The sequence below is a fragment of the Wyeomyia smithii genome, chromosome 3, assembly GCF_029784165.1.
Source record: "Wyeomyia smithii strain HCP4-BCI-WySm-NY-G18 chromosome 3, ASM2978416v1, whole genome shotgun sequence".
NCBI classification, from domain to species: domain Eukaryota; kingdom Metazoa; phylum Arthropoda; class Insecta; order Diptera; family Culicidae; genus Wyeomyia; species Wyeomyia smithii.
The window spans coordinates 221,199,961-221,221,176 of record NC_073696.1 but is presented as its reverse complement, the minus strand read 5'-3'; the positions used below and the strand labels follow the sequence as shown (position 1 = coordinate 221,221,176).

General features: G+C 39.7%; 4 protein-coding genes across 6 annotated transcripts in view; 3 read left to right on the top strand and 1 right to left on the bottom strand.

Moving 5' to 3' along the window:
• LOC129730415 (mucin-2) overlaps positions 1-3,197 on the top strand; it is a 104,216-nt gene extending 101,019 nt beyond the window's left edge. For all 3 annotated transcript variants that reach the window (XM_055689734.1, XM_055689731.1, XM_055689733.1), the window contains 5 exons: positions 58-201; positions 262-507; positions 564-854; positions 917-1,312; positions 1,371-3,197. In XM_055689734.1, coding sequence (XP_055545709.1) covers positions 58-201; positions 262-507; positions 564-854; positions 917-1,312; positions 1,371-2,914 — 2,621 coding nt within the window. In that variant the 3' untranslated portion in view covers positions 2,915-3,197. The remainder of the gene's footprint in view (positions 1-57; positions 202-261; positions 508-563; positions 855-916; positions 1,313-1,370) is intronic.
• Positions 3,198-3,283: 86 nt separating this feature from the next.
• On the bottom strand, positions 3,284-4,170 carry LOC129730426 (glutathione S-transferase 1-1-like). The gene is made up of 3 exons (XM_055689749.1): positions 4,072-4,170; positions 3,593-4,015; positions 3,284-3,525 (listed from the first exon to the last, which is right to left on the bottom strand). The coding sequence occupies exons 1-3, from the start codon at positions 4,156-4,158 to the stop codon at positions 3,382-3,384; spliced, it is 654 nt and encodes a 217-aa protein (XP_055545724.1). The 5' UTR covers positions 4,159-4,170; the 3' UTR covers positions 3,284-3,381.
• A 708-nt stretch (positions 4,171-4,878) lies between these two features.
• On the top strand, positions 4,879-16,960 carry LOC129732931 (gustatory receptor for sugar taste 64c-like). Its single transcript, XM_055694402.1, has 6 exons — positions 4,879-4,986; positions 5,043-5,608; positions 5,669-5,946; positions 6,002-6,164; positions 6,220-6,309; positions 16,721-16,960. The coding sequence occupies exons 2-6, from the start codon at positions 5,072-5,074 to the stop codon at positions 16,808-16,810; spliced, it is 1,158 nt and encodes a 385-aa protein (XP_055550377.1). The 5' UTR covers positions 4,879-4,986; positions 5,043-5,071; the 3' UTR covers positions 16,811-16,960.
• LOC129729076 (uncharacterized) overlaps positions 16,873-21,216 on the top strand; it is a 29,837-nt gene continuing 25,493 nt past the window's right edge. The window contains exons 1-8 of the mRNA XM_055687557.1: positions 16,873-17,257; positions 17,316-17,510; positions 17,571-18,009; positions 18,063-18,315; positions 18,374-18,461; positions 19,637-19,900; positions 19,961-20,582; positions 20,649-20,811. Coding sequence (XP_055543532.1) covers positions 17,020-17,257; positions 17,316-17,510; positions 17,571-18,009; positions 18,063-18,315; positions 18,374-18,461; positions 19,637-19,900; positions 19,961-20,582; positions 20,649-20,811 — 2,262 coding nt within the window. The 5' untranslated portion in view covers positions 16,873-17,019. The remainder of the gene's footprint in view (positions 17,258-17,315; positions 17,511-17,570; positions 18,010-18,062; positions 18,316-18,373; positions 18,462-19,636; positions 19,901-19,960; positions 20,583-20,648; positions 20,812-21,216) is intronic.

Below are 21,216 nucleotides of genomic sequence, written 5' to 3'. Positions count from 1 at the left end.
TCAAAGGTTTGGTACCAAAAGAAGAAACATCAGAGAACAACCTTTATATTTTCGTAGGTTCAACTGATCCTCGTTGCCCAACATTACCGCCAACAACCGCTGCTCCACGATGCTATCCTGGCTCAACCGATCCTAGATGTCCTCAACCAACAACTACTCGACCACTTTCAACGACTACCGCTGCTCCAAGATGTTATCCTGGTACGGCATTTCAAATATTAACCAATGTTTGTTTCACTTCATTCAATGTTTGTTTAACAGGTTCAACTGATCCGCGATGTCCAACGGTTCCTACTACAACTCAAGGTCCCCGTTGCTTCCCAGGTTCTACGGATCCTCGATGTCCACAGACTACAACAACGCCAAGGCCAACCCCACCAACGACGCCAGCGCTTCGATGCTACCCAGGCTCACCTGATCTTAGATGTCCACAAACAACAGCTGCCCCAACTTATTTACCGCCGACGACACAACCAACAGTACCACCTGCGCCCAGATGTTTTCCTGGTAATGTAGAAAAAAATGTTTTGTCGTTAAAATATTAATAAAAAAATGTTCAACAGGTTCTCCTGATCCACGGTGCCCGGTCGTACCCTCAACTACTGCTGCTCCACGATGCTATCCAGGTTCTACAGACCCTCGTTGTCCTCAGACTACTACACGTCCAACGACTCCTCCTCCACCACCATGTTATCCAGGAAGCAAAGATCCCAGGTGTCCTCAACCAACCACTCCTCGACCAGTGCCAACAACTACAGCTGGTCCAAGATGCTATTTCGGTTCGACTGACCCCGGATGTCCTACAACACCCAAGCCTACACCACCAACTACACCTGCACTGCGATGCTACCCTGGTAATACATTTAAGTAGTGTAAAGTCTAAAAATACTCTACAATGACAATGATTGATTTTCAGGTTCATCCGACCCACGTTGTCCAACTACACCTCGTTCCACGCCAAGTACCACCGCAGCTCCTAAATGTTATCCTGGTTCCACCGATCCGCGCTGCCCAACCACACCACGCCCAGTTCAGACAACGCCCGCTCTTCGGTGCTATCCTGGATCAACAGACGCACGATGTCCAACTACTCCAAGACCGACGACACAACCCTCAACATATCTTCCTCCAGCACCACAAACAAAAGCTGTTCCTAGATGCTATCCAGGCTCTACTGATCCTAGTTGTCCTGTGCAAACCACTGCAAAGCCTAACTGCTACCCAGGCAGTAATGATCCACGGTGTCCACGACCCGTAACCACTACACCTCGACCTATTCCAACTACGACCGCTGCACCAAACTGTTATCCAGGTATTACTACAAAAAGAGCTATGAAACAATATTCGGAAACATTTTTTTTTAATTTCAGGATCTTCTGATCCAAGATGTCCAACTACACTGCGGCCTGCACCAACTACGACTGCTCCTCCAAGGTGCTATCCGGGATCAACAGATCCACGCTGTCCAACGACACCTCGTCCAGTGCCTACAACAACAGCCGCCCCGAATTGTTACCCAGGTTCCAACGACCCGCGCTGTCCACGACCAGTTTCTACCACACCAGCGCTGCGTTGCTATCCAGGCTCGAACGATCCACGCTGTCCAACGACTCCTCGTCCAGCGCCTACAACAACAGCCGCTCCGAATTGTTACCCAGGCTCCAACGATCCGCGCTGTCCACGACCAGTTTCTACCACACCAGCGCTGCGTTGCTATCCAGGCTCGAACGATCCACGCTGTCCAACGACTCCTCGTCCAGCGCCTACAACAACAGCCGCTCCGAATTGTTACCCAGGTTCCAACGATCCGCGCTGTCCACGACCAGTTTCTACCACACCAGCGCTGCGTTGCTATCCAGGCTCGAACGATCCACGCTGTCCAACGACTCCTCGTCCAGTGACAACAACGGCGGCTCCGAATTGTTACCCAGGTTCTAATGACCCACGTTGTCCACGACCAGTTTCTACCACACCAGCTTTACGTTGTTATCCGGGATCAACAGATCCACGCTGTCCAACGACGCCCCGTCCGGTACCTACAACAACGGCCGCTCCTAATTGTTACCCAGGTTCCAACGATCCGCGCTGTCCACGACCAGTTTCTACCACACCAGCTCTGCGATGCTATCCGGGATCAACAGATCCACGCTGTCCAACAACTCCTCGTTCAGTGACAACAACGTCGCGACCTGTGTTTACGACACCTCGGCCAACAACTACAGCTGCACCTCGGTGTTATCCGGGATCAACAGATCCACGCTGTCCAACGACGCCCCGTCCGGTACCTACAACAACGGCCGCTCCTAATTGTTACCCAGGTTCCAACGATCCGCGCTGTCCACGACCAGTTTCTACCACACCAGCTTTGCGTTGCTACCCAGGTTCGAACGATCCACGCTGTCCAACGACTCCTCGTCCAGTAACAACAACGTCACGACCTGTATTCACGACACCTCGGGCAACAACTACACCTGCACCTCGGTGTTATCCAGGATCCACAGATCCACGGTGTCCGCCTCCACCAACAACTACACGCAAACCTTGCTATCCTGGTTCTCCTGACCCTGCTTGTCCAAGAGCTTTCGTCACGACCCCACCATCGTCCTGCTATCCAGGTTCACTTGATCCCAACTGTCCACAACCCTACAGACCTAGCAGCACTAATCCTCCAGCTACTTATTTACCACCACTACCAGCAGGACTACGATTGGTTCGGCATTTGAGTGAGGATACGCTGAACGAAATCAACGCACTAGCTGAGCAAGCAGAACCGGTACCGGTAGAGGAAATTTCAATCGAGGAAGACCAAAACGCGACGTTCGAACGTAGAAAACGTGATCTGCCCGAAAGTACCAAGGAAATCATCTCGATTACACTCAGCGTTAGAGGATTTCAGTTTGCGCCACTGAATTGATCGATCCGTCTGATCTAATAGACGAATGTCGTAATATCTGAAAATACTCCGATAGTAATTATTAAGCAGTTGTTCAAAGTGTGTACAAAGATTTGCCTTTATTGTGGCAGAGTTGAAGAAGTTTTTTTTTTGAGATGAAGAGCGCTAAATTATCTAGCAGCGGGTATGAACTCATTAAGTTACGTTCCCAAAACTGTACATATTGTCGAAAAGAAAGTGAGACTTGCGAGTGCTGTTATTATGCTTGTTGTAAATAAAATCCATTTTGTCAGAGTCGACTACACTTGGGGTGTATTTGATTAACACTGATGACTTTGCGAGGCACGTTGTTCTCTTTTTTTCTATGAAAATACCATAGATAAAACGGTATCAGCGCTTATCATCGTAATATCGATTCGTTTATTACACAATAGCCTCCAACGCTTCATGAACACTTCAGGCTTGCATCTTTGCTGACAGATACATTCTCACAACCCTTCCGTGAGCATTGAGCGAACAAATTGTCCAGCCTGTACTGCTATCGCTTGTTCTTCTGGATAACCCTTCAGTTCTTTGCAGTTGTCGTACCACGCAAGTAGTCGTGGAAACTTTGTCAGGTCAAAGCCGCTGTGCTGTAATCAAACAGATGGAAAAAGTTATGTTTTGCTACAATAACTTGCAATGAAATAAAGTTTCTACCGCTAGTGTTGCTATTGTTGGCAGCAGTGCCATATCAGCTATAGTAATCTTTTCGCCTGCGAACCAATCGTTTCGTATCAGCAACAGTTCCAGTGTAGCCAAAGCTTTTTCGACTGTAGCCTTCATTTCTGGTGTAATCACTTTAGCTTCGCCTCGAAAGATCGGGTAAAGCGTTCCAATTATCTGTGGATAAAAAGCCGACGAATCATGATGCAGCACGCGGTTGATAAGTGCTCTCTCCTTCGGTATCGTCGGATAGAGATCGTGGCCCTGACGATAGGTCTCAACCAGATACGCTAGGATGGCACGTGATTCCCAAAGATAGAATCCATTGTCGTCTATTGTCGGTATCGTATGCTGTGGATTCATACGAAGGAATTCCTCCGTTCGAGTCTCCCCAGCGCGAGCATCTACGAGTTTTACCTATACTCGAACTGACGTTTAGAAAGAATGTTTCAAATCAACGTGATTTGTCCTACCTTAACTTTTAATTCTAATTCCTTGATTAGCAGTTGAACTGCACGAGCCGGAGGGCTCATCGTAGAAGTATACAACGTTATGGGCATCTTGAGGTGACGGTTCGTAGCTGACTGACGATGTTTCGTTGAGATCGATATAAAACAAAACTGATAACGTATAATCAAAACTGATAACTTAAACAACGATGATGAAACCGTTGAGAGAAGAAGCCATATATCACTGGAGGAGTGTTATTTTGAACCCAAAAATACAAACAGCTTTCGTCGATAGATAACGATTTGCTATGCTCTCAGTTGTGTTATGTTTACAACAATTACTCTGTAAACTAGTTATCTGATATTTGTTACACATAACATATGTTCTTTTTTGATAATTTTTCTAACATTAGAAAGATAATCAATATCTGGATTGCGTTACGATTTTTGACCCGCCACGATTTCAAGATCGGTTTAATTACTATTTGTTCGCTCTGCAAACTATCGTGCAGCAGAGAAAGTCACATCGTACCGCACTTCGCTTCTATTTTCCGCCCTATGGTTAGGCAATCTGGCATAAGTCGAACACTAGCATGACGTTCGAAAAAGCAGTTTCCAGTTGAGACTGGGGATGTGCATTATTTATTAATGCTATTGGAGGCGGGTAACCGGAGGCAGACAAATTATCCTACTAAACGCCTTTAGGTGCTTGGGTTAAGTGTGCTTGAAAACAGCGAAATTTTACCGATTATGGTGCAGCTGCAGGTCGGCACGAGTGCAGTTTGTATCGAACTCCCGCTGTTGCTGTCATGAAGCTGCTAACATTGGCTTCTTTGGGGGGTCAAAATTTGCACCGATTCCGGCTTCCATGGTTTGGTTCGCATCGGGTCAAACCGGGCAACAGTTTTGAGGGGAGTTTCCATCAGGCTGTTGCTCCTGGTAAGTTTTACAGCAACGGATTGAGCAACGTTTGAAATTGTTTCGCGTTGTTGCAGTTTTATTTCTAGGTCAATGTTTCACACTCATGCCGGTGGTGGGCATCTTCAGTTGCAACCCAAGGGCGGTTCGATTTAAGCTGCTTAGTTTACGTTTTCTCTACGCAATGCTGTACATCGTAGTTGGTGGTTTTTACGTGGTCATTGCTTGTAGAAGATGCATTCTCAAGGGCTTGAATGTGAGCTACTTCGGAGATGTCGTTTACATGGTAGTGGTTTACAGTACTGCGATACTATTTTTCTTTGCTGCCTTCAGCTGGCATGAAGTGCTGAAAGAATTTAGTAATTGTGAAGCACTTCTACTGAACGAAAGCTATCGACGGGTTACTTTGCTATCAATGAGATGGAATTTGGCTTGGAAAATGCGAACGATGGTTTTTGGGCTTTTGGTGTTGGCCATTATCGAAGACTCGTTGCACTACTATGCGGCTTACGAAGAAAATATAGTCCAAATGCAGTTTTGCAATCGAACAAACATAAGTTTCTGGACCAACTTCTATATGCGTGAACATCCGCAGGTCTTCCAACAACTTCCGGTGAATGTGGGTTCGATGCTGCTTGTCGAGGTTGTTAAAGCGGCAGATTGAATTTAAATAATATGATAATGCTATAATCGGTACTTTTAGTGGATCAATAAGTGCATGCGATATACTTGGACTTATTTGGACATGTTCATTATTTCGTTCAGCTTCGGAGTGCAGTTTCGTTACGGTCAAATCTACTACCGTTTGATTAGTGCAGAGGGAGGTAGCTATCCGTTGAACTATTGGCGGGATATAAGGAAGGACTATGTGGCCGTTTCACAACTAGTTGCTTTTTTGGACGAAAAGTTTGGCCATCTGATTCTACTGGCTTGCGCTAACGATATGTACTTCATAGCGACGCAACTGTTCAATGGTTTTCAGTAAGACGTATTTATAGTGGTTGATGATTTTTAGATAAAACTATTTCCATTTCAGACGACGACCGGCATTCGCAACAATGGTTTATTTTTGGTACTCACTGACGCTTTTAATTTTTCGTACAGTGTGTATGCTTTACGTCGGTTCCGGAGTGCACGTGGCATCTATGAGCCCGTTGAATATTTTGCGTAATGTGCCATCTAAATATTGGGGAATTGATGTAGGTTAAATTGTGATTGAGAAAATAGGTATAACCCAACAATTTATTGTTTCAGCTTCAACGATTGACAGATGATGTAGCCGCTGGGGATAATAAGTTGTCCGGCAAAAAATTCTTCTATTTGAAGAGACAGATTATATTGGCGGTGAGTACTAATAAAATATAATCTGATTTTACGAAGTTATATTTTCAAAATCGTCGTCAATGGTGCGACGTAACGTCTCTGAATCCAGAGGAACTTCGCGAGTGTAAAAATGTAAAGACTGTCAAATTATAATGGTAGCCAGAATTTTAAAAATGTTAAAAAGTAGTTTTCTCCTTTTTTCATAAAAAAACTAGCTGACCAGGCAAACTAAGTCCCGCCGAGTTTTCTTCTTTTTAATTATTTTTGAACATTGGAGGCATGGGAATTCCTAATTGATTCCACTTACTTTCAAAGATTGACCATGAGATTTGTGTATAGTCGTTGCAAATGCATGGCGAATCAGATACCAAATACGCTTATCTCAAAAGGCAAATCGTTTGAGAAAAATAGTTCTATCGGAATGAGAACATTCTCGCATTTAAGTTTGTCTGAAAATATCGTTGCTTGTAACATAATGGTTTTCAAAGGCTTTCGCAGCATGATCCGTTGGATAGTTGATTACTTCTTCATGATTATTGATACAATCTACTGTTTCATTCATATAATCTGTTGTTGTCGAAGAATTTTGTTTTTCGTTTTTCCGCTATCGTCGAGAATACCGCTTTTTCTGCTACGGCACGCTGTCCGCTTGTGCTTTTCACTGTCGGTGCTGCTTAGACAATAGCCGACCAGCAGCCGGAGCAAATTCTTTGCGTCCACCATGTTCGACAAAGATTACCTGACCGACTACGAGGGTGAAAATCCGGTCGTTCCTCAGCCTGATCCTTTCGGTTACAAGGCACTGTCAGTCGCTAGAGAGGCGCCTCAAGAGTTGATCCACCATGTGAAACTGTACCCGTAAGAACCGCTGGGGCCATGGGTTGTATTTTTTCGGCCCAAAGCGAATGCATTAACTACAACTACAATGCAAACTTCGAGGGAATTTTTTTTTTTAATTATTTTATTAGTCGTCAATCATAAGTAGACCATAATGTTTAGAATTTGTTCGTGACTGGCTTATCTTGAAAAAAAAAAGAAATATTTTCTTAAGTGTTGGTTTATTCATTTTTACTTCGATTAATTCGCAATATTTGTTATAATATGACATCATTCTATTAAAAGGTTCGCTCTGACCCTAGTTAGTTAATTGATCACTGATATAGAACAAGTCTCTATTTCTTAGAGATCGAGTTGGAACGTAAAAGTTTAAATTCGCCAGGATTTTTGTGCCATTTACTCTTTGTGCAATTATATTGTTGAAAAAGCTGCCATCGGAATTCACATCGCTTTTTATGTCCATCTAAATTCGGATATTTGAAGTGCAAACTAATTGTTTTATTAATCCGAGCATATTACTAGCCTTATAGATTATGTTATTTTAATGATCAACAAAGGGTTATTTAGAGTCGAGTGCAACTCCTAGGTCTCTAACCTTACTGCTTCTTTTAATTGTTTTCATGCCTATAGTTATTGCTAGGGACAGGAGTGAATCGCGATTTTGCGAAATTCAGTGAATTCCGCGAAATTCAGCTTTGGTTGCGAAATTTACAAAAAACTTTTACGGTTGGCACATAAATATTTAGCGATTCTCGGAAACTCGGCAGATATGCAACGCAGCGTGAGCCAGTGTAACTTAAATAAAACAAGGCTGCTGACAACAAAATATGACTAGAGACAATGTGATTTAGTATGTACTTTTAGTTGGTAATGCAAAGAAATCATGAATCGAGCGGTTAAATTACCGTATATTGGATTAAATAAACCAGTTGTTTCTTGTTTTTCCCAAAAAAAAAAAACACATTTTAGTATTTTTTCTGTTGAAGAAGGTTACTGCGAAATAATCGTGAATTTTGAATATTTTCTATTTTGCCACCCGTGAATTTTCGTTTTTTTTTTTGCCGCGCATTAACACTGTCTCTAGTTATTGTCCAATGTGTTTCTCTATGTTTCCTGGTAAAAGAAATGGAATTACATTTTTCCACATAGAACTCCAACAGGCTCTTTATGCAAATTACCAAAATGCAAAATGCAAATTGCAAATTTATGAAATACCTCGACGTAAGAATCTTAAGGAAAAGTTCCATGCCATCTGCGTTTATCAAAACATTCAATTTGCTCTAAATATGCGCTACATCGTTCACAAATAAAATAAACAGTAGTGGACCTAGACGAGAGCTAAAATAATTTTGGAATGCACGATATGATAGCAACTTTGCTATAGTTTTTTACATCTGATTTTTTACCAATTTCGAAAAATGACTCTTTCCAAATTGGTGGGATCGCGCCGCATTCCTAAGAAGAGTTGAACAACCACAACTACGTGATTTGGTGCCAAGCCTGAAGTGAGCAAACGAGATTGCTGCTTTCGAGCTGTTTACGTGGTACAGGCAAACTTCGATATAAGGTACATTTCGATTTTCAAGTTGTACTTTATATCGAATTGTACCTTATATCGAATCATGAAACATCAGTGCGTCTTGAACTGTCCTACAGATCAGACGTTTTTTCGGTTGCTTGTGGACTGGTCTTTGACTGCCTATAGCTTCAAAGTTTGTGTTTTGTCAGTGTGTCTTTTAAAGACTACCTGAAGGTTATTTCCCATCAGTCTTTCTCAAGACTACCTACTTTTGAATTTAACATTTGTTTTAACTTTTTTCGTATCACCTGAAATGACTGGACGGAAAAAAAACCTCGCATCGCTGCGGGGAGGAAAAGAGAGGCATCTCTTTCTGACACTTCGAGTGTCTGTAGTGACAATCCTTTTGATATTTTGCCTGAGCAAGAAGCTGGTGAAATGGGAGTTACCAATAATGAAACTATACAAAATATAAAATCTTCAAAAAAGGAGAAAGTTCCAGCTATTGTGGTAACTATTTCTTCTGAATTTAATATATTCAAAAAGGAACTTTCAACGTTTGTTTCTGACGTTAAAGTTACCTATCAAATTGGCCGTAGAGGTGAATGCCGCTTATTAGCCGACTCAGTAAAGGGTCGTGATCGTCTTGTTCAGTATTTAACTGACAAGATGTACAAATTTTTTACATATGACACCAAGAACGCCAAGCCGTTCAAGGTTGTCTTGAAAGGTCTCACCAACGATCAAACCGTTGATGAGATCAAACTTACTTTAACAGAATTACTTGGCATAGCCCCTACCCAAGTAATTCAAATGAAACAAAAATCACGAGGCGAAAACAGTCAGAGAACTGGAATTTCCCTTGTTAATTATTTAATTCATTTTAACCGCAATGAGGTTAACAACTTAAAATTTTTTGAAAAAGCACATGCTTTGTATAATGTGCGTGTAAAGTGGGAAATTTATAGGAAGTATGGCGGAGGTGAAAAGCATATCACCCAATGCCGTACTTGCCAACGTTATGGCCATGGTTCCAAATTCTGTAACATGGACCAAAAATGTCTTAATTGTGGAGACTCTTCTCACAAAAAGGACACATGTCCTGTGAAAGAGAGTAAAAATTTTCGCTGTGCGAATTGTAACGGCAACCATATGTCAAATTTTTATCAATGCCCAGTCCGTTTAGCAATTGTTAAGGCAAGGCAAGGTAAACAAAATTCAATTTCTCAATTAAAACCAACTTCAAAACAAAATTCTCCAAGCGTACCAGTGACGCATAATTTACCTACTCCTTTGCATACCCGTTTAACTTATGCACAGGTTACAGGTAGTTTGAACATTCTACCGCCTAGTGTTGGTAGTTCGAAAGTGACCGTTAATATGGGTAAGCAAAACACGCTAGAAAACAATTGTAAATAATTCAGGATACTATTCTATTTTGTCTCCGAATAGTCCTACATGCTTTTCTTCTGTAAGAAACCCTTCAACAATTGATTTGGTGCTGACAGATCAAAGTCATGTATGTAGTGATTTGATCACACATGCTGACTTTGATTCTGACCATCTTCCAATAACTTTTTCTTTATCACATGAATCAGTTTTCAACCCTATGAGCTCTGTTTTTAATTATAACAAGGCTAATTGGGAAAGATACAAAACTCATATTGAGAGAAATTTCAATAATGAGCTTGATTTGAAAAATGAAGTGAATATTGATTCCGCTTTGGAAGCATTAAAATGTGCAATTGTTGATGCCAGGAATTATTCTGTTCCAAAGGCTCAAGTGAAATTTGATTCATCAATAATTGACGAAAATCTTCAACTTCTAATTCGTTTGAAAAATGTCCGCAGACGTCAATATCAACGTTCTCGTGACCCTGTTTTTAAAACTATTTATAAAGATTTACAGAAAGAGATTAAACATAGATTTACTCTTCTGAGAATTCAAAATTTTGAGACTAAAGTTGAAAAATTGAAACAATATTCAAAACCATTTTGGAAGCTGTCGAAGATTCTTAAGAAACCTTCAAAGCCTATTCCAGTTTTAAAAGATGGTGAACGTTTTCTTGTATCCAATGAACAAAAGGCTCAAAGACTTGCTCAGCAGTTTGAGAGTGTTCATAACTCAAATTTGAATTTTGTGAGTCCAATTGAAAATGAAGTCACACGTCAATTTGATTTAATTTCTTCCCAGAATTTTTTACCTGCAGAAATAATTGAAACTAACTTGAATGAGATTAAATCAATTATTAAAAATTTCAAAAATATGAAAGCACCTGGTGACGATGGAATCTTTAATATACTAATCAAACATCTTCCTGAGAGCACAATGGAATTTTTAGTGAAAATTTTCAATTACTGCTTCAAAATTGCATATTTTCCCAAATTATGGAAAAATGCAAAAATTACTCCCATTTTAAAACCGGATAAGAACCCAGCTGAAGTTTCAAGTTATCGACCAATCAGTTTGCTTTCTTCTATAAGTAAACTGTTTGAGAGAATTATTCTTAACAGAATGATGTCACACATCAACGAAAATTCAATTTTTGCAAATGAACAGTTTGGATTTCGCCATGGGCATTCCACAACTCATCAATTGCTCAGAGTTACTAATATGATACGAGCTAACAAATCTGAAGGTTATTCCACTGGAGCTGCTCTTTTAGACATAGAAAAAGCATTCGACAGTGTTTGGCATAAAGGTTTGATTGCGAAATTGCAAACTTTTAATTTTCCAATTTTCCTAATCAAAACTTTAAAAAATTATCTTACTGATCGAACTCTGCAGGTTGTCTATCAGAATTCAAAATCTGATAGATTTCCTGTCAGAGCAGGTGTACCTCAAGGTTCAGTCTTGGGTTCAGTCCTGTACAACATATTCACTTCAGATCTTCCTGATTTGCCTCCAGGATGCACAAAGTCATTGTTCTGCGATGACACAAGCATTTCCGTAAAAGGAAAAAGTCTTCGTGTCATATGCAGTCGATTGCAGAAAAGTTTAGGTATTTTTTCTTCCTACTTGCAAAAGTGGAAAATCACTCCCAATGCTTCTAAAACTCAAATGATAATTTTTCCGCATAAGCCTAGGGCTTCTTTCCTCAAGCCAAACAATAATCACGTTGTCAAGATGAATGGGGTTATTTTAAGTTGGTCCGACAAGGTTAAGTACTTGGGACTAATTTATGATAAAAAACTTATTTTCAAAGAGCACATTGAGAGTATACAAGCCAAGTGCATCAAATATACGAGATGTTTATATCCTCTCATTAACAGGAATTCTAAACTTTGTTTAAAGAACAAACTTTTGATTTACAAACAAATTTTTAGACCAGCAATGCTTTATGCTGTACCGATCTGGTCAAGTTGCTGTTCAACAAGGAAGAAAACGCTCCAAAGGATTCAGAATAAAATTCTGAAAATGATTTTGAAGCGTCCTCCTTGGTTTGGTACACTCGAATTATATAGACTTACTGGTGTTGAACCATTAGAAGCTATGTCAAATAAAATTATTAACAATTTTCGACAAAAATCGTTGCAATCCTCAATTGCTACGATAAGCTCTCTTTATAGCCAATAAGTTAGCAATTAAGTTAGTTGTAAGTTTACTTTCCCTTTTCTGACAAGTAGGTTTAAATCCCTACGAATGATAAGTCCTAATTGCGAAAGCAAACAAATCCTAACAATTAAAATTACAAATTTCTAACAGTGTTGAGAAGTCACCATTTGTGATTGGACACACATACTCATTGTTTACTAATATTTATCATAAATACTTAAGCTACTAACAAATCCCCCCTTAAAAAAAAAAGAATATTCATGAATGAAAAGGATATCATGAATTGACAATTAAATAAAATAAATATAGCTGCAAAGAAAAGAGATAACATTCAACAGTAATTAATCATAACCGTTGTAAATTGTAAATTAACATTAGGATTTAAACCATTCCGCTAGTCGGTCATTTAAAAAGCATAATTTTGAATCATGAAACATTTTCAACAATAGGGCTTCAAATACTTCATTTGGTTGTCATTTGTCTACGTATAGTTTATTTTGGAAATAAAATCCAACTATAAGTGTGAACCAACTTGTTTCAAGTACAATTTGAAACATAGATTTTTTTGGCTTTCTAGGAGACCTTTAACCGCGTGTGATAGTTTGTTTCCAAAACGTTTGTCATCCAGAAAAAAAGAAAAAAATCGAGCCGTTACGTTATTATCACTAATTTTTTTTCAACATTAATTTACATTCATACAGACTTTTTATTTAAACTGCTTTTTTTTCCTCCTCGTTGTTATATATTTTTTGGTCCGATGTATAAAAACCAAGAATATCTGCTTACAGGTTGACAACTTTTCGAATAATTTCCTCGTCCTTCAGGATTTTGGAATCTGCATTTTATTCGTTGCATTTAAATATGACCGTTTGAACTAACTTTTTTTTACACATAAGGGTGGCCTAAAGTTGCACTTTGCACACTGGTTTAAAACGTGATAAACGTGATCGTCAACCTTTTCTTATTCGACAAAGTTTCTGTTTAGCTTAAGAAGAAACTTTCAATGTAAATAGATTATTGATTAATCCGCCTAAAAGTGAAATGATTATTTTTAATTACTTATCAAATCAAAGTGAAGTTTTTAGCAAAGTTGTAGGTAATCTTATGCAGAAAAAAATTTGAAAAATACCAATCAGCTTTTTTGGGAGTGATTTCAGATGCTCACTATATTGTAAACATTTTTTCATATTTGAGAAATACACCATTCTGCCGAACATACCTTGAGGTGTCGTTCACAAATTACGTAACGCTAAAAATCTAGATTTCAGACACCTTCCCTCCCCCATATGTAACGATAGGTAACGTTCGGCATGACTCCCCCCCCCTAAAATTACGTAACGCTGATCAGCTTGACCCCTCTCCGAAATTTTCAATTTCGAGCAAACGTTACTGTTACGTAACTGTCTCTACTACCCCCTCATCTCCCCCCTACGTAAAAATAAGTAACACAAATTCAACCCCCCTATCCCGCCCCCTGCCTTCATACGTTACGTAATTTGTGTACGACGCCTAAGCATATTTCCAACTTTTTCATAGGTTTTATAATGTTTTTGATGAAAAAATGTACTTTTTTTAACATTTCTAGCAATTCGAGTTTTAATAAAATTTTGTCTTTTAAAATTTCAAACAAATCTTCAGGGATCAAACTTTAAGTTAATTTTTTTATCAGCTTCTCCGTTCCCACGCCCCACGCTATATCATGTTTTTTCAGCATCAATACATTTTTCTTACGGGTTTTCAAACTTCCGCTGAGTGTGGAGTATTTTATGGACACTCCCCAAATGATCATAAGTAACCAGAGACGTTGACAAGATAACCAATATATTATTTATAGAAGTTTCCATACCAATTTCGGAGTTATTTGCAACATAATAAAAATATGTACCTTATATCGAGGTAAAATGTACCTTATATCGAGTGACGCTATATCGAAGGTACTTTATAACGAGGGTTCCTTAAATCGAAGTTCCCCTGTAATATCACGTGTGCATTCCAGCTCGCATAGTGGAGTTCGATGGCGTTGTTACTGACTCGAGTTTGATCGTCGACAATCTGCTAGAAGGCACCCGACCGTTTCACGGATTCCACCCTACAGCCGGTTGAGATACTTGACAAGAGTGTACAAACTTACATTTAATCAGACTCGTTTCTGGTAATTTTTGCCGGGTCTGTTCTCCCGAGTTATGTACTCGTGAACAAGGTATATCTATCTGTTCGTACCGCGGGTAAAGAATTGCATCAAATGTAGTTGCAGTTGAAAGCAGTTGGAACATATTGCCACCCACTGCGTCAATTAGGAGAGATGTTGTAGATGCGGAGAGCAACATGCGGATGACGTCTGCGATAAAGGTGCTGCAAAGTGCATTTATTGTGGGCAGACTCCGCATGAGCTGTCCGCATGTTCCATGAACAAACAACGTACGAAACACAACAAAATAGAATCAAGCGGTTTCTGAAAAAGCGATCTAAGCGCACTTTCGCAGAAATGCTTATGGAGGCTGCTGTCACTAAACTGGTTTCCCGAATTCATACGAATGCTGTCGTCTGAAGAGTTTGATTTTGACAATTCAATTGGGAAACTTTTTCTACTAACCTGGGAAGTCTAGGAAGAGAGCATTTTTCACAGGTGGAGAGATTTTTTACACCCATGAGTTTCATTCTAAAAGGGCGTATGCCTTTTGGCATAGGTTTTATTCGAAGCATTGTAGCCCAGAAACCGTTGGTTGTATAGAAAAACTGTCTGAGAATGAGTTGCAGGGAATTAAAAATGCATCATGAAAAAATATACACTGTACAAAAAAAATTTTTTTTGACCAAAAAAAATTAAAAATAAACATTTAATTTCAATTTAAAAAAAAGAGTTTAATTTTTGCTCAGTTTGCTAAGCCAAATACGTGTGCAAAGTTTCATTCAAATCAAAAATGGTCGATATTCGACCATAGGTCATTTGGCGCGACCTTGCTCATCTCTCTTTCCCAAAACTTCCCTGGAAAGGACAAAGGAGATCCCCATCTAAAATGACAGAAACATTAAAGCAAAGAAGTGCTGTTGAAAACCCGAAGCAGACTCCTCCGGGATTGGGTAATCTGAATTCTCGAAAGGAGTTTTTAGCACTTCCAGGAACATCTAAAAATCCTCCTGTTCCTTCTTTTCCGTTCAAGATTTAGCCAGAATCTGGACTGCTGAGATTTTCAGATATTGTGGACTGGATTTTTGAAACTTTTAACCTAACTGATCCCCTTAAAAGTCTTTTGGTGGCATTTCTATTCACAGTATAAACGTTTTTGAAGCAGCTGACCGCCAAATGGCCCCTTCGTAGCGTTCGTATCCTGTGATGGCTAATTCATCCGCTGAGACAAAGGATTCTTTCTCTGTATTAAAGCGGAATTGTAGAAGTATCATTCCCAGAATTGATTCACTCAAAATTTTGATTAATAGATACAAACCCGATGTATTTTCTCTCTGTTAAACTTGAATCAACTCAAATATAGACCTTGACGTTCATGATTTTCATATTATTCGGCTTGATCGAGGAGGAGTTTATCCAGGGATTGAAAAGTGCTATTTTATCTATCGTATTTTTTTTATTATTATATTGTATTATTGTATATATTGTACATTATTGTATATTGTATATTGTATATTATATTATTATTATTGTATTGTCTCAATATATATTCGCCCTAGAGCACAGGTTGGGCAATAGCTGCTCTTTGACATAATTGAACTTCTCCCCTCGTCATGATTGATTCGAGCGATTTTAACCACCATATGGTGAAGTTCGGAGTTCCCCTTCAAGTGACAAACAATGGGGATATAACGCGTATTCTGATTTATCCTTATGTTCGATATTGCTACGGTTCGATTGCACATGGAAGTTAATCCCGGATCCCGTAACATAGATTGGAAGTTATCCGTGGTTATTCTCACAAGCTGTCGAATCGATTCTAGATCTTCAACCACTCGACGCCGCGCCAGAGACATTTAGTAAATCGAACGCTTTACGTAAAGATTGGATCACAGTGTTCTGAATACTTCTCGAATCTGTCGGGAGTCCGTAAGGCAGCAATCTAGGACCACTGCTTTTTGAGTTATACATAAATGATGCATCAGACAATCGCCGTTAGTTTTTTGCAAACGATGTGAAGTTGTTTATAATAGTACGAAACACCGCAGAGTGTAACGAACTCCAGCGACTAGTAGTCATTTTTCGTGAGTGGTGCTCCAACAACCTATTGTCAATTATTATCCAGAAATGTTGCGTGATTTCGTTATTTTCAGTCAAAAGCTTCAATTTGCGATGATAATGTTATTTTCAATTAAAAGATACAACATAGACGAAAACTATTTACGGTTTAAATGTATAGTTTAAATAATATTCTCAAGAATATTTGAACTTTTCCATTTTCCATTATATGTAAAGCAGAAAACTAAAAAAAGATTACTTCAAAACAATTAGTTCTTGTATCTCATTTTGCTAATTTTGCTGTAACACATTATCTCAATTGATTCGTTACTAGATGGCCGGAACCCTGGTAACCTACGAGCTGGTGCTGATGGATCAGGTCAAGCAAGCACCCGATCTGACGAAGGATTGTGTTCTGTTTTGAAGTAGCACCAGTGCAGAAACAGCTGGTTGTGTTCTCACCATTTGTCATGTTATTCCCACGTTGCCTGTAAAGTAAATTGCACCTTGCAGCTTAGAGCAATTAGTCTTAGTGCAAAAACACTACTTCACCGCGTTGATGTAAATACGCCCACCACCCCGGAACCGGTTGGTGGTTGGTTTTGCCAGAGCTGTCAAGTCCCATTTGGCAGGATGTCCAGCGACGAGATTGATGATTTTTGGGCGGCGCTACGACCGATAATTTTTGTTTCACAACTGTTTTCCTTGTTCCCAGTGGAGGGCATCTTTGCCAAGGACAATCAGCAAATCGTTTTTCGATGGGTGAGCTTACGGACTTTCTACTCGCTATCGATGCTTGGGATGGGAGGCTTAGTTATCGTGGCACAGCTTAATCATGTTGCTAGCTCCAATGTTACGGCCAGCAGTATTGGTAAGTATGAATATCTCAAGGAGGCCTGTGATAAAAAATTATTATCTTTTGATTATAGCTGCTATTTTGTATTATGCTTTCAATTACGGAGGAATGATTTGTTTTCTAATTATTGCAATACAATGGAGAACTATAATGTCGAAATGGCGTTCATACGAAGAAGTATTCCTTCATCCACCGTATTGGCGATTTGGGAGAAGTATGCGGTTTTATATTAGAGCGGTGGGGTGCACTGTTCTATTGCTAGCTTTTAGTAAGTATTATTTCTACATTTGTTTTCTTAAGCTCATATCTCATTATTAATTTCTTTTAGTTGAGGATTTTATACATGTGGTGTCCTGTTACGTAAGCAATCGGGAGTACATTGCGCGTTGCGACAACAGTACCCCATTTTGGGAAGTGTTTTACACCCATGAACACTCCCACATCTTTGGTTATATTTCCTATAGTCTACCCGTAGCTTTGATAGTTGAGATGGTTCATAAGGTTTATCTTTTCATATGGTCCTTCATGGATTTGTTTATAACGCTGGTAAGTTTGGGTTTGTCGTTGAGATTCGAGCAATTTTATGCCCGTGTGGAGCATCTTAAAGGAAAAGTGATACCAGATTCTTTCTGGGCGATAGTGCGTCTAGATTATACTAAGCTGTCTAATTTGGTGCTGTATATGGATGAAGTTCTGTCGCCGATGGTTTTGCTAACCTGTGGGTCTGATATTTTCTTTATTACCTATCAGCTGTATATGTCTGTTCAGTAAGTGGTTGCTTTTTATTATAAACAATTATTACCAAAATTTTTTTTTGCAGAATCAACGCTTCAGCTTTGTCCACATTTTACTATAGAATTTCATTGACGTTTCTAATACTACGAGCATTGCTAATGCTTTTGGCTTCGTCGCACATTTTTGTAGCTTCTAGAAAACCGTTGCAAATTTTAAGGGCTGTACCGACAAGCTCTTGGAACGTTAATGTGCAGCGTTTCACCAACGAGATTCTAAACATCGATAATGCCTTATCTGGGCATAAGTTCTTTTTTCTGAAGCGAACAATTATCCTAGCGGTGTGGATAGATTCGAATGAAAAACTTCTAACAATTTTAACTGTGTGATTCATTTTAGATGGCAGGAACAATGATTACTTATGAGCTGGTGATGCTGAGTGAGGTTAAGTCAACGGATCGTGCGGATTTTTGTGAAGGTTCTCATCGTTTGTACTAAATTTGCGAGTGAATGTACATGCTTGAAAAGCAGACCCGTGGTACGCTTTTACGCTTTTAGATATATTCTAGGTAGTTAATTTTGTCAGTGTAGGAAAGTTCCATGACGAAATTAATAAAGGATTTTCCAATGTATTCAATCAACTTAAACTTTTTGGGATCCCAATCCCAATCCCAATCGCAATCCCAATTCCAATCCCAATCCCAATCCCAATCCCAATCCCAACCATAATCCCAATCCCAATCCTAACCATAATCCCAATCACAATCCCAATCCCAATCCCAATCCCAATCCCAATCCCAATCCCAATCCCAATCCCAATCCCAATCCCAATCCCAATCCCAATCCCAATCCCAATCCCAATCCCAATCCAAATCCCAATCCCAATCCCAATCCCAATCCCAATCTCAATCCCAATCCCAATCCCTATCACAATCCCTATCACAATCACAATCACAATCCCAATCCAGAATCCGTCCTAAATTCTTATTTACGTTCAAAATTAAATCCGAACCCAAATTGTAATTTATATTGAAATCCAAATTCAATTTACGATTCTGCTTAAATTCAAATATACTTAAAATTGAAGATTGTATTTAATTTTTTTTTCTTCGCGCCTTATTGTATTGGAATTTAACACTGTGCGCGCCTTGTTATAACAAAAACATTCTGTATATATTTAGCTGCATTGGAATGTTGCACTTATATTCAAACGTTTCGTGGCACTGACTCGTAGATAAAAGTTAATTAGCTCCAGCTTAGATTTTTCCCAGCTTTCTCACCAAAAATGTTTTTCACCCTATTAGGGAAAAAAGGTGGGTTTGAAATCCCCCAAAAAAAGTTCAAGTACCCACCAGTTTTGGTCATGACCACTCCAATGCCGTGCCAAGGCCGCCGTCTACTGGTCGAGTTAAACTTTTATCATTGCCGATGATTAAGCAGTTTTCGTTATTGCACCGGGATGGGTAGGAGTTTCGTAGCCTAATTGGCCTGATTCATTCAGTTCGTTCATCCAGCTCCGGACAGTCGCGGGTTGTAGTCTGCATCATGATTATGCCCGAGTTCAATCCGCGTGACGATTTAATATTTGTTCAACCTTTTGGAAGTGCGTTTTTCCGAAATATTTTTTCACTTACGTCCGTTGAATGCATTCTCTATTCACAGAAGAATTCCACGGACAGCGTAAACAGGCCAAATTCGATCAGGATGCAAGCTTTCTATTGGTTATGCGTCCCATCATCGTACTCGGGCAGACTTTCGGTATTTTTCCGGTGCTGGGATACGGCTCTGATACAGCGAGTAAAGTGCACTTTAAAGTATTTTCTTTTCAAATGTTCTACTCTCTGTTAATGCAATTGGGTGGTTCGATGATGTCCGGGTTTTCTCTTGCCACCTTCTGGACCACGGGAGTGGAGTTTTCGAAAATCTGTAATATTGTACAAATGAAAACAGGTTGAATTTAGAATTTATTTTTTCTGCATTTTTCAGTATCCTGGATGTTTTTCACTATCAACCTGATGATCACCCTAGGATTTACAGCGTTGGCACGAATTTGGCCCAAGTTGATGGTTGAGTGGGAAAATACTGTACGGACTCTTCCGGAGCGACCACAGCTGGCGGCCAATAACATGCAATTGCGTAGGAAAGCAAAGCTCATCATGACTTGTCTGATGTTCAGTGCCCTCTTTGAGCATGCCCTTGCGAAGCCTGCAGGACTGTATCGGGCGTACAAATGTGGTATTAAGAATCTATTGGAAGCACATCTGATGCAGGCGTTTCCGGAAATGTATTCCTTCATTCCGTACAATGCCTATCTTGGATTTACGTGTCAAATTATTACAAGTATTTTAACCTTCTACTGGAACTACATTGACCTTTTTCTAATGGTTCTATGTATCGGGCTGCGACAAAACATTAAGCATATTAACGACATCATTCTACGATCGTCGGCAGAGTATGGATCCCTGCATTTCTGGACTGTATATTGGAAGCATTATCAAAAAGTTTGTGAACTTGTTCAACTGTTCAAGATCAAGCTGGCATACTTCGTAGCCATTTCATTCGCTAATAACTTGTTCTTCATCTGCATTCAAATGCTAGGCTTGTTGAAGTAAGAATGTACTTGCATCAGTGGGGAAATAATGTATGATTGGTATGACTCGTTTATCAATTCCAGGGATTATCCTGGCTTGATCGTGGCAGTTTACTATTGGTACTCGTTCGGCCACCTTGTAACGCGAATGGTGCTTGTAGCGCTCTACGCAGCAGACATTCATGACGAATCTAGACGGTTGTTGCCTCTTTTTAGGACTATCTCAACGCAGTATTACAGCAAAGAAGTAAGTAAATAACAAGTAAGGTGATTTTATGTGTCGGTTATGAAACGATACTTTACCCAATCCCAGTTTGAAGTTCAATCAGTTTTCATTCACAATCCCAATCCCAATTCCGACCCAATCCCAATCCCTATCTCAATCCCAATCCCAATCTCAATTAGAATTTCAATCTCAATCCCAAAGTTCGTGGACTTCGGACAAAATCGACAATATTTTTATTGCTGCTTCCGACTCTAAGTGCGATGTTATCGTTCTTACTGAAACATGGATGAACGATTACATTTTGTCGCCTCAGCTTTTTGGATTGGATCGGATCGGATTTGGAGAACGGATCGCAGTAGAGTAAGTGCTCTGTTCGACGCATTCTGTTTTAACGGTTTAACGCAAACAAATCCAATTAAGAACTCT

Bases quoted from the DNA above. Each gene is read 5' to 3' on its own strand.
- LOC129730426 (XM_055689749.1), bottom strand. From the start codon at position 4,158: ATGCCCATAACGTTGTATACTTCTACGATGAGCCCTCCGGCTCGTGCA. The intron at 4,016-4,071 runs GTAGGACAAATC...GTTCGAGTATAG, and splicing joins AATTAGAATTAAAAGTTAAG to GTAAAACTCGTAGATGCTCG. The intron at 3,526-3,592 runs GTAGAAACTTTA...GTTTGATTACAG, and splicing joins CAACAATAGCAACACTAGCG to CACAGCGGCTTTGACCTGAC.
- LOC129732931 (XM_055694402.1), top strand. From the start codon at position 5,072: ATGCCGGTGGTGGGCATCTTCAGTTGCAACCCAAGGGCGGTTCGATTT. The intron at 5,609-5,668 runs GTTGTTAAAGCG...CGGTACTTTTAG, and splicing joins GTTCGATGCTGCTTGTCGAG to TGGATCAATAAGTGCATGCG. The intron at 5,947-6,001 runs GTAAGACGTATT...TTTCCATTTCAG, and splicing joins CAACTGTTCAATGGTTTTCA to ACGACGACCGGCATTCGCAA.